A 13,157-nucleotide genomic window follows, 5' to 3' on the forward strand; every position below is an offset into this window, starting at 1 on the left:
ACTGTTTCTCTCATTTTCCTGGCCTCTATAACTGAATGTGGACAAAGTTCCATCTTTGATACTAAGTAAATAGTAGATGCGTAGAGGGAACTCAAATTATTTCTCATATGAAATTAGATATTATCCCAGGCTAGAGTAACAAGAAGTGCTTGTATATGTCACAATATATAACGTACAGTAACAGATGCATTTGTATGCAGTTTTATTTTTGCTTCAATATTGATAGTTAAAGCACTATGGCATTATCATCGTCATAATAATCATAATCATCTGAACTCAGTGCCATTTAAGAGCAAAGACATTCTACAGCAGCTTGACCCAACTCTTGAACTGGTTCTTGTGGTTGTTTTTCTGTCTTTTCTCATCACAGAACTATTCATGTGGTTTTGTAGAGGTCATATCTACTCTATTGCAATTATTGTCCAAAAACATGTTATCGCTGTATTGCACCTACATTAATTATGATGGTATTGTTAGCAGTAACAGAAAATAAGATGGAAATATAAAATTCCAAAACTGTGCACTGAGCACTACTAAAGATGCTTGTTGACAGCTCTTCATGATATGAAGATAATTATTCATTAGAAACAAGTGAAAATGCTTTCCATATTAAGTCTAAAATTACCAGATAATTTCTTAATATGTAATTTCAAACAAATATCAAAGGTACTGTATGCAAATGTATTTTATCTGCACATCAAATTATGTCTTTATGAAAAAGATGTAGGGAATATTTATTTCGCACTCCCCTGTCTTTCACCCGTGTGCAAAATCCAAAAGAATTACTGTATCCAGTTTCTCAATACCAAGGGAACATTAAACAACAATATTTTGGCTGAAATGAAACAAGTGTTATTGTTTAAATGTCACACAAAATGTTTTTTCTGCTTTGTTTATTGTCCATTGTATCTAGCTATTACACAAAATTTTGCATTAGCTTTTTTGCAAGTCACAAAGGTTAATATTGTACATATTTCTAAAGTAAAGTCCACCACCATTTTTTTAATTTTTTTTATTTAATTTAAATTTACATGACTATTCTGCAACTCGTGCCTAAGTACCTGGCAGAGGGTTGACCGACTGTTTCGCTGCCATTCCACACCTGTACAACATGCAGGAGAAATAAACATTTGTATCTTTCTGCACAAGCTCTGATTTCTCATATTTTATTACATTGATCATTTCTCGCTGTGCAGGCAGGCATCAATAAAATATTTCCACATTCAGAGGAGATAGTGGTAATGCAAAATTAGCTGCCCTTCTTTGAACTTTTTCAGTGTCTTCCATCAATCTTATCTGGTAGAGACCCCACACCATGCAGCAATAGTAACATAGAGAATGGACAAATACCGTGTGATGATTCTTTAAGTGGATTAATTGAACCTTCTAATGGTTCTTCCAATAAAATGCAGTCTATGGTTTGCCTTCCCCACAACATTATCTGTGTGCCTGTTCCAGTTTAAGTTGTTTATAATTGTAATTCCTAGGTGTTAAATTGTAATTGAAGCCTTTAAATTGGCTGATTTATTGTGTAACCAAAATTTAATGGATTACTTTTAGTACTCATGTGGATTATGTCACAATTATCATTTGAAATCACTTGCCACCTTTGCACCATACAGGTGGCTTGTCTAAAACATTTTGCAACTGGTTTTGATCTTCTGATGACTTGACTTGACAGAGGATGACAGCAAATCTATGAAAACTGTTCATATAGTCTCCTTATGTCAGTTATATAGATTAGGAAGAGCAAAGGACCTGCAAGAATTCCTTGGGGGACATCAGATATCACTTCTGTTTTACTTGATCAGTTACTACAAACTGTGACCCTCTGACAGGAAATCATGAATTAATTTACACAACTGAGACGATACTCCACAGGCACACAATTTGATTAGAAGTCCCTTGTGAGGGAACTGTATTAAAAGCTTTCTGGAAATCTAGTATTATGGAATCATTTGAGGCCACCTGTCGATAGTGCTTTTTTGTTTGTATGTGAAAGCTAATCTCAGGAGCTTCCTACCCAGAAAGTCATACACATTAAAGCACCTTGAGGCATACAGGTCCAATTTGAATCCGTCCTGTGGATTAATGACAAAGGCTAGTATGCTGGCTAACATGGATGTGGTTTGTAGGGGTTTCCGCACATTCCACTAGGTGAATATTGAGCTGGTACCCACATTCCACTTCAGATTCACTTGAACATACAATTTACTTTAGATGCCGACAGATAAGGTTCAGTACTTCTGTCTGGGGAGAGGGGGGGGGGTGAGGGGGGGGGGGGGAGGGGAGTGAATAGAAGTCTGATGAACTTAGATGTTTAGTCTCCTTAAACCCACAGTCAGCAGTAGCAGTAGCTTGGTAACTACTATAAGGATTTCAATGTGGTTTTTACTAATACACCGATTGACAAGGAGTTTTTGTATATACAACTTATTACCTCTAAGCTAGACAAATCAACAAATCATCCATCTGTACATACTTAGTTCTATCCAAGCGAAACTAGGGAGAGTTGCTAGTTCGAGATTATTTTCTACAAATGAACATGGATTTTTGACAGCAGAGTCTAGTTACTCATTCATGCCATTATTGGTGTTGATTGAACTTTCAAATATTTTATTGCATGTTTTGTCACATTTAAATGCTACATTGACATCTCAAACACTTACATATAACTGCACTTCTTTAATCTCCTTTTGCCTTTTGCTGTCCACATGTGCAAGTTTTTTAGAAAAGAAACTGACTTTTTGAATGATTTTAAAATTTGGGACTACATTAGAAAATGTTGCAATATTCTTGTGTACGCCTAATATATCACATTATTCAGTCTCATACAGATACTTATCAAACACCATAATATCAATTTCAGGTATACATGGAATTTTGGTTGCGTTACTGGCAGCTAAGGCAGAAGTGAAGTATGATCCACAGGTTATAAACCCTCTGGACATAGCTGCATCTATAAGTGAACTTGGGTTTCCAGCAGAAGTTATCCAAGAGCCAGGAACTGGAGAAGGACAAGTTGAGTTAGAGGTAAATTTTTTTCATACATAATATGAGTGAAATGGAAACAGCTATAATGTGTTATGAAATGCTTGGTAGATGCTTATTTATCTTTAATTTTCATAAAAGAGTGGATAAGTATTAGTTCATAAAGAATATAAGACCTCCAGAACTATAAAACAAATAGTAGTGGTATATTTACATGCAGCTTTTACGCAGTGAGAGTAGTTGATAGGATAGTGATGGAGCTGATAATATCTTCTAATGTGTTTCCTGAATCATTCAGCATCTATGAAGTTTCTCATTCTTGATGGGATCGACTGAAGGAATTGCCCTGTGTGTGTGTGTGTGTGTGTGTGTGTGTGTGTGTGTGTGTGTGTGTGTGTGTGTGTGTAACGTCATGAAGTGATTAAGTTTAAAAATGTTGAACACACTATGTCCAGAGTAAATACATTCTTTTTCCAGATTTTAGGAATGACCTGCTCCTCATGTGTGAATAAAATAGAAAACTCTGTGAAGAAACTGAAAGGTGTGAGTTCTGCATCCGTTGCACTAACTACGAAAAGAGGACGTTTTTACTATGACTCGGAACTTACTGGCCCGAGAGATATTGCCGAAGCCATTGAGCGTCTAGGTTTTACTGCAAGACTGCTAACTTCTAAGGACAAAGATGCTAAGGGCTACCTCAACCACAGGTGATGCTTGTATTGGTTAATTAAATGTTGTTAATGTGTTAACAGCTATGGTATTGAATATGTAATTTTTCCCAAGATGATGTGTGCATGTTTGAAATTTGCAGTGGGGATATCTAATCTTCACACTTAGTACAGACATGCTAATTGGCGTATTTAGCTGACCTCTCCCTCATTCTTTGTATTCTGTGCTTTTTTTCTATGTATTTTCTTTTCTCGTTGCTACTGTCTATCATGACAAAGGAAGTAATTTTAGTGCGTTTTTGTCTTGGTGAATGTCTTCTGTATCTCTTAGATTAGCCTGCAAGTATAGTGATTAGCAAAACACTTGTGATTTTTCACTTGGCTAATGAAGTAGACCACACTTACTGAGTTATACAAAACAGAATTTCTCATACTGTTACAGAGAAGAAATCACCAAGTGGCGGAATGCTTTCTTCGTATCTCTTATTTTTGGTGGCCCGTGCATGATCGTGATGGCATATTTCATGATACAAATGTCAGTGGGACACATGACTCATGAAGACATGTGCTGCGTAGTTCCAGGGCTCTCAATGGAGAATCTGCTACTGTTCCTTCTCTCTACTCCAGTCATGGTTAGTAGACTTCCTGAGCAATTTTCAGTCAGTATGCCTTAGAATTTAGTTGAACTGTTGGTTCTCAGAACAGTAAGCCAGAGTATTTTAATAAAAACATTATTGGAATCATTGGCAAAAAAAAAGTGTGAAGTGAACTGTTTTAAGATGCGAAGTATGGTAGCCAAATTTCTGTTATTTTGCATCAGATGTTATATAGACGTAAGCAAAGAATAACCTTGCACATGCCCTGGAGACAAGTGTGTTTGTATATTAAACATGAAGGATAAATGTGTAAGGTTTTATTCATTAGCCTCTGTCTGGTCTATTGCAAATAATGGTGTACAATGTCCAGTGTGTAGGATGTTATCCTATAACTATTTCTGAAATTACATTTTTCTCCATCTGTAGTGTATATAGGTTGAATCTCAAACTTAATGATTATATCCAGAAAAATTGTGCACTGTGCAGTGGAGTGTGCTCAGATGTGAAATCTACTGGCAGATTAAAACTGTGTGCCAGACCAGACTCAAACACAGACAAAGGTCCTGTGTTAGTCCTAGTTTGACACATTACTTTAATGTGGCAGTATGTTTTGTATTTGTGCACACTCTACCCCAGAGTGAAAGATTAATTCTGGAAATGATCCTCCAGGTTGTGGCTGAGCCGTGTCTCCACAATATCCTTTCTTCCAGGAGTGCCAGTCCTGTAACTTGCACAGGAGAGTCTCTGTGAAGTTTGGAATGTAAGAGTTGAGGTACTGAAGGCTGTAGAGCTGTGAGGACAGGTTGTGGATTGTGCTCCAGTAACTGTCAGTAAAGCACAAAACCCACAAAAAACAGGTCCCAATTAGAGTCGAAGGCTGTCAACCAGTTTTAATCTGTCAGGATGTTTCGTAATGATTATAATTAACTAGGTTAATAGTTTATGTAGAAAACACACACACACACACACACACACACACACACACACACACACACACACACACACACATATTGAAGGGAATGCGTTGATGTCCAGATAAAAAAACATTACTGGATCCATCAGACCCATTGTGAAAAGAGTACTCCAAAAGGGTACTAATGTTGGATTTGGCTGACACAGTGTACATATTTCTTCAAACCATGTCACTGGGTCACTGTCACCAGCTCCATAAAACAGTAGATTGAAGAATACGTGAAGGGAAGAAGGTAAAAAAATCAGTTGAATATGCAGTCACAACGTGTTGTATTTCAAATACTATTTTAGAGTGAGCCCGTAAGTCAAGAGGATCACAGTGAGAAGAAATGGGAAGTAACAAAATTCTATTGTTGAACTGTGAGGATTTTAACTTTTTTCTTTGCTCACAATTATTGTCCTTATCCAGTATACAATGTAAGACTAAAGAGATGGCAGAATGAAGATATAGTACTGAAATAAAAGCTTAAAAACTGAAAAATCAGAAAGATGGATATACAGAAGAAGCAATAAGATAAGATGGTAGTGACCAATGGTATAGCTGTTGTCTCAGTAATGTTGTGGTTAGGAAAGAATTGTTGTAGTCTGCTTGTGATATGACTACTGAGGGGGAAAAAAGGCATCAAAAGACTTCACACTTGAAGCGTTACAAGTGTTATTAGGAGAAAATGTATGATTGAAGTTAATTTTTGAGGGCAAAGGGGAAGAAACGAAAATGTGCCCTGCAAGTGATGAAAGATGAGACTGGGGCTTTTCAGAAGTGAATGAGTTATGGTTGGAGTGGAATGACAAGAAATGAGAAAGCAGTGAATTAGATTCAAGTGAATAGTGACCACAGTGTGTATCTTAAAGTTATAGTCTGTGATTGTAGGCATTTAGATTGCTGAATTTGTAACAACATACTGAGCAAAGCTATTTGTTTCAGTATTTGGCACAAAGTCACAAGGCAATATCTAAGCTAATATGACTGAAGAAGTGCACTTAGGTGATACTGACTGAAGAAGTGCACTTGCTTGTCATTTGATAAATTATGTAAGGTCTTGGTAAATTGTATGACAACTTGCGTATCAAGCGAGGTGGCATAGTGGTTAGACACTGGACTCGCATTTGAGAGGACAATGGTTCAATCCCGCATCCAGACATTCTGATTCAGGTTTTCCGTGATTTCCCTAAATTGCTCCAGGCAAATGCCAAGATGGTTCCTTTGAAAGGCCACAGCTGACTTCCTTCCCTAATCCTATGAGACCGATGACGTCGCTGTCTGGTCTCCTTCCCCAAAGAACCCAACCCAATCGACAACTTATCATATTATAATTTTGATTTGTAGCTATCTGAAGTGTCAAGATGCCTTCACAAAACCATTATATGATGAAATACTATGAAGAGTGAATGGAAAACAGAAAGTCAATATTTAATCATATGAAGACTGGAACCTGTCTTAGAAGAACCTCTGTCAGAACATTGCTGTTCATCTTCTAAGTTTTCTAACCTTCCTGTTTTATTATGTTGAACAAAGAATTAAAAAAAAAACTACTTTGCGATGTTCACAAATATCTTCTGTGACATCGATTTTCTCACAAATAGAGATGAAACTGACATGAAAATGAATAAATAGTACTACTTCTTATGTTTATCATTTGTCAGTGGTCCATTTCATGTTTCACACAGTTGTCTATTTCATTATTTGTGCTTGCAGAAATAATTCTGGAGTTCCTATTAATTTTGCAAACTACTTAATGAAATGTCTCAGGCCAATAATTTGAGTCTTCCACATTTTATTAGCTCTTTTCGTAATTTTTTGCAGTTTTTCATTAACACACCTAAACAATGTTTGGTCTCATCCTGCTAAAAAGATTTCCACCCAACAGCTTACATAACATTCTTCCAATAGTTTCAATACCAACATTTTGTTTGCAGCTTGTGATCTAAAGGTTACGGTCTTTGCCTATAGACCGTGGTGTCCTGGGTTTGATTCCTGACTGGTTTAGAAGTTTTCTTTGCTCTGGGTCCTAATCATTTCACATCATCTTCATTGAAATACAAGTCACCAAAGTGGCATGAAATAGAAGGACTTGCACAAAGTGGCCGAACGGCCCCAGACAGGATCTTGCAGCCAGTAATGCTGTACCATATTTTCATTTCATTTGCCAGCATTTTAACAGAAACGAGAGTAGTTCACTTATGTTACTTGTTTTTGGTGATATATTTTGTAAATGTTTTAGTAGTTGATAATATTAAGTGTTGTTGATTATACAACATGAAATTTCCAAAAGAGTGAAAAAGAAAAGGAAATGACAAATAATATGAAATATAGAAATAAATTTTAAATCTACAGTGGAGTGTGCACTGATATGAAACTTCCTGGTAGATTAAAACTGTGTGCCGGATCGAGACTCGAACTCGGAATCTTTGCCTTTCGCGGGCAAGTGCTCTACCAACTGAGCTACCCAAGCACGACACACGCCCCATCCTCACAGCTTTAATTCCGCCAGTACCTCTTCTCCTACCTTAATATGAAATATTCTTGAATTAACATCATTTGGGTGATAGTCAAAGGACTAAATTTCCCACTACAAACCATCCTAGTGTAGATTATGTTGCGCAGAAGGACTTCTTCCAGAACACAAGTCTGTTCCATAACACAACAGCAGCAGACTGATCACAATATATGGACAGTGATAATGTAAGCTGGTAGCTGACATTATTAAGATACTTACTACTGTGTTCTCTCATTTCCAGAGATTTCAAGGGAGAGTCTTTCAGCAGTCAGAATAAATTTCTTAAGTGTGACTATTAAATAGTTTTGTATAGCTTTTTACCTTATTTCCTAAAATGTATGTAAGGCAGTGATGGAAATTGCTTGATGCTACACAGTTTTTTGGAGGCTGGCACTTTTACGTGCAAGCATGGAAGGCCCTGAGGCACCGCACAACTAACATGGACGTCCTCATCATGATGGCGACATCCATATCATACATATACTCTGTAGCTGTGCTGGCAGCTGCCATGGCGCTGCAACAGAAGGCTAGTCCACAAACCTTCTTTGACACACCTCCCATGCTTCTTGTATTTATATCACTCGGTCGGTGGCTGGAGCACACAGCAAAGGTAAGCAGTTGCTTCATACAGCATGTTTGTTTATTTCTACAAGCATATAATGATTTGTTATTGCAGTGTAGAGGATTCTGTTCTAGTTTTCAGGAAAAATCATTAATAATTCTCATAGAACCAATTAGTTAGTGGTATAATACTAAGAGACAACTGTTAGAAATAGAAAACACACACATGCGCGCGCGCACACACACACACACACACACACACACACACACGCACACACGCACACACACACACATACACACACACACACACACACACACACACACACACACACACACACACACACACACTGATTTCATTTGGGACTTTGTGAAAATCCAGTGGTTGTATTTATTTACATACAGTTTTTGTTGGGAGACCTCCTTAATCAGAGTTTAATATTTTGGAGTATTTCCTCTGTGTCCAGTTGTATAATCAACTAATTGAGTCCCTTGTCTTAAAATTTAGCAAAGGAAGTCTATGTGCAAAGGCTCTGATCACGAACTTCTTCAGGTCATATTCTCAAACATGTCTACAACAAATGTACATAGTCATTGAGTTTACTGATTAATTCCCAAATATATTATGTGCACCAAGTCCATGAGGGTTGTGTAATGTGTTAATGTACTGAGACCATTTTGTAAGTTGCATGACACAAGTAACACAAGAAAAGGAATACTGGAACTGTTTCATCCTCAGCATTGTATCTGACAGTGATATTAGACATGTCATATTGCAAGTTTTATACAGAGTAGACAAAATTTATTATAAATTTAGATACAAAAAAAGAAACATTTTTAAAGTTATAATAATAGCAGGTAATAAACATTAAACAGATATTGTAGATACAGCAGAAACACAGAGAAAACAAAATGCTTTAGTGATGAGTAATAATGACAGTTTTAGCTTTAGTTTCAGTTAGTTACATGTTCCATGGATCATTTGTATGATGAATCATAATGATGTGGAATGAGCAATTTTGCATTCACATTACCCATACATGTAAAGGACGATCATCTACCTTCATCCTTGTTTCTTTATTTCTTTTTTAATAGCCTGGAGTTATTTACAAAACAATCTCACAGAAATAAGGAAGTTAGATATGTGTGCTTATGCAGTTTATAAAGACTTGAAAAGTATTTTTAAATATTACTTTCACTAATACATGTGTCAGAAACATAATTTATTCTATACATCTACTTCTCCATTTTCAGCACTGCAATTGGTCTTCCTTTTTTTCCCTAGCAGAAGGCATCATACCCTCTTTCCATGTATTTAAGTCCACATTTTCTATTCTAAAATACCACCCATGATATTTGAAATTAATTACCATTAGAAGAATGTAATCTATACAAATCCTTTGACTTTGTAACTGTTTTACTTGCTGTCCATCAGTAACCTTCATGTTGTATTGTCTTATTGATTCTCTTCGTTATTTCTGTACGTAGATACACATTAATACAGGAAAACAGGGTATTATGAGGAGACGGAATGAGACATAATTAGTTAATGTGGTGATTATAAATTCTCTATTGATTACAAATATGGAGTTTTAAAAACAATAGGATGTTTACCATTCTTACCGCATCATGTGATGCACAAAAGACACAAATGTACACTATATATACTCTGCTTATGAATGTACAAAAATTAATATAGATAAAAAAGATGGTTACAGTTTTTGCATTATCTTTGTGGCCATAGTTTACAATTGCAGCTTTTATTGATTAAAGACACAAAATTGAAAATTAAAAGATATTTACAGTTTATATGACATGATGCAAATATGATGTATGATATTGCACTTCTTCATGCCAACAAACATTTATTAATTTACTGAGGAGAAAATTGTGCCAATGGGCTCATGGTTCTTATGTGAGTTTATGTATACAATCCATGGGGCCTTGAGCTATTGCAGCCAATTCTTCCTTCCCTGTGCTGCTCCCACCCAATCATCGCTCCATCCCTGCTCCCTCATCCTGCCCCTCTCAGTGTTATTATGTATGTCGACTTGGCTATCCACCTGGTTTTCTGTATTCCATGTGGTTTTGTTCCCATTATCTTTTCTCTTCATTCTTTTTAGTGTTTTTCATCCCCCTTTGGAGTTTGACCTCCACTTCTAAATTTTCTGTCTTCAGTGTGAGCCATTTGGGGAAGAACTTACTCCCTAGTGTCTACAGCCTGGATTCCTCTCAACCGTTCCTTCCCCTCTCCCTTCACTGCTGTTACAACCCACTGAGCTTAGGGATTGTAATATGTCAAAATGACCAATACTTATAGTTTGGGACAGAGGGATGACTCGTGCCAAACCATGCAGAGAAACTCTGGCATTGTTTCTATTGCATCAAAGGTACACAGTGGGCCTTCTGCTGATCCTGATGACGGTGCTGCACAGTGTCCATGTGTGGGTCAGTGTCAAGAGCCGGTGCCGGAGTCAGGCTGCACAGCCTTGCAGATGTCGTCGTCCTACTTGTGCCATGGCTAAGTGGCCACTGCACATGTTGGCTGTGCTGGTAGCCTGGGACATGGCTGGCTGCTACCTCAAGTATATATCATGGACTCCATGTAGAGTGCTAGAGGGAAAGAACTGATTGCTGTCATTGTAGTGAGCCTTAGGAGGTCTGACTGTTTGCCCAGGGCAGCTCGGTCAGACAACTCTGCACCTGGGAGGCTGCAAGTTCATGCCCTGACCTCAGCAACTTGCAGCCTGCTGAATGATGTCACCCAGAGGTGAGGCTAGCAACCCTCTTGCTCCTTGCACCATTGCAGCTCTGAGGTGTGGCACACCCTGCCACAGCTATGGTACACCTGTGCAATTGGAAGTTGGTGGTAATATCAGCAGCTGGTTGGCAGCTGATATCCATCACCAGAAGATCTTCATGGTTGACCTGCATCTTAAACAATCATCATTATCTCTGGTTCTAAACTCGAACAGAATGGGACAGAATGGTGACATGACTACCACACTTTTGAGACTCTGGGCTCGCTTTATCTATACATCTTATCCCTATGTCTCTTACGTAGTGCGTGTAGAAGGGACATGTGGAGAGCTCATTAATAATTACGTCTTCAGTTTTCCTTAGCCTGCTTTGGTCCCTACACACAGGTCACTAGGCACTATTTTAACTTCAGTGTCCTGTGCTGCCCTGATTACTTTACACCTGTATATTGTGCCCACAGAGCTGTGCCTTCTTACCTGTAAGTGGTGTCATAAACCTGCCTTGCAGAATCGTTTGCTAAGTATCAATATTGCCCTTACGTACCATCCAATGTGACAATCGATCCCTTAAATACTATCTTCCAGCCATAGCTGTGTAAAATTTGCAAGAATTCCACAAATCCATGCCTGCAATTATTCATGGCACAGCATACCTCCTCCCTTCTGAGAAGATTCATCCCAAATCTGTAACATCATGCTTCCACTCAACTACCTTCACTTAAATAATTTACACATTGAGGACAATCTTACAAATTCATTATAAAGGACTTGTTCTCACCCTTTACTATTACCTGTACCACTTATCGTACACTTATACATTAATTAAGAACTTTAAACTAACTGCTTCCCTGACCAATGGTGGTCAACCATTCTACCAGTAATTGGTGGGTTGATATGTTCACAACCTGTGCTCTTTTGCGTCTTATCCAGTGCACAAAAGCCTGATAGCAACACTCCGCAACTGGTGGCTGATAAGCTCACCACCAGTCTTTGTGCTCCTGTTTTTCCTAGAATTGGTGTACATACTGCCCTCCAAAATTCCCCCTTGCTGGGACTTTGTTACTCTGCCCAAAGACTGCAAAAGGTCTGGATTGAGTATGCTATTTAAATACACTACATTTTGAATGGGTAATACTCTCAGAGATCCTTCTGGCCAATACAAGATATTCTGTGACAATGTCATAACACTATGAACATAGCTGCTAAGGTTCAGTGACTGTGTCGGAATTATATTGGAACAAATAAGCCCTCGGTCACAAATATTAAGTCAAAATTGACCTGGTTTTGACGCTACTATGAGCGTCGTCTTCAGAATTAGACTAACTGTTCTAAAACATATTAGGTATATAGTACATTAATAAAATTAAAGTTAGTACTGACTGGAAAAGATGCAGTACTTACAAGTCACATATTAAAAAAGATCTGAGCCAGAAAGGCGACGTCATGAACAGTTGTGAGATGGTGAGCTGCTAAGGGCTGCTCGTACTGTGAACAAGGGTTGCAACCTTCACCTAATTCTGAAGACAACGCTCATAGTAGCGTCGAAACCAGGTCAATTTGGACTTAATATTTGTGACTGAGGGCTTATTTGTTCCAATACAATGTCATAACAGTTGAGCCTTTAAGCGTAATTGGAACACAAAAATCCACCCCAACTACCTCACAAATAGACCCATTAATAATTATTCTGCTTTCCCAAAGCTAGAGTTTTTTCAGCCCTACCAGTCCACCTCCTTCATAGCAATTGAATCATACAGTTTCTGGCTTGAATGCAGTGTGTTCAGATCATATGGAAGTACATTTTGGGTGGCAGAAGCTCCTTCCCACAGCGCCTCCTGTTTACTTCTCCCAGAAAGAAACTCTCTTCACATGTTCACACATCAGTCGATGCTTGGCCACCCAGACAAATCACAATGTTTTCTTGTACACATCTTCCCAACTCTGCTCGTGATATTACCACATGAGCCTGCCTCTCCATTGAGACTAGCAGTACTTCCCGTTTTCTCACTTGCACCCACTTTTCCAGTATCCACCATTTCACTGGATACGGGTGAATGCTGTAGCAGTGAAACTCAGATTTCTCCCCACAACAGGTACACAGATCTCTACAGCACC

At 38.0% G+C, this 13,157-nt stretch overlaps 1 protein-coding gene across 8 annotated transcripts in view; it reads left to right on the plus strand.

Moving 5' to 3' along the window:
* LOC126285025 (copper-transporting ATPase 1) overlaps positions 1–13,157 on the plus strand; it is a 535,387-nt gene that overhangs the window by 271,286 nt on the left and 250,944 nt on the right. For all 8 annotated transcript variants that reach the window (XM_049984341.1, XM_049984343.1, XM_049984345.1 and 5 more), the window contains 4 exons: positions 2,870–3,033; positions 3,469–3,698; positions 4,102–4,291; positions 8,102–8,335. In XM_049984341.1, the coding sequence (XP_049840298.1) occupies positions 2,870–3,033; positions 3,469–3,698; positions 4,102–4,291; positions 8,102–8,335 (818 nt within the window). The remainder of the gene's footprint in view (positions 1–2,869; positions 3,034–3,468; positions 3,699–4,101; positions 4,292–8,101; positions 8,336–13,157) is intronic.

This window comes from Schistocerca gregaria, chromosome 8 (genome assembly GCF_023897955.1).
Source record: "Schistocerca gregaria isolate iqSchGreg1 chromosome 8, iqSchGreg1.2, whole genome shotgun sequence".
In the NCBI taxonomy this organism is placed as follows: domain Eukaryota; kingdom Metazoa; phylum Arthropoda; class Insecta; order Orthoptera; family Acrididae; genus Schistocerca; species Schistocerca gregaria.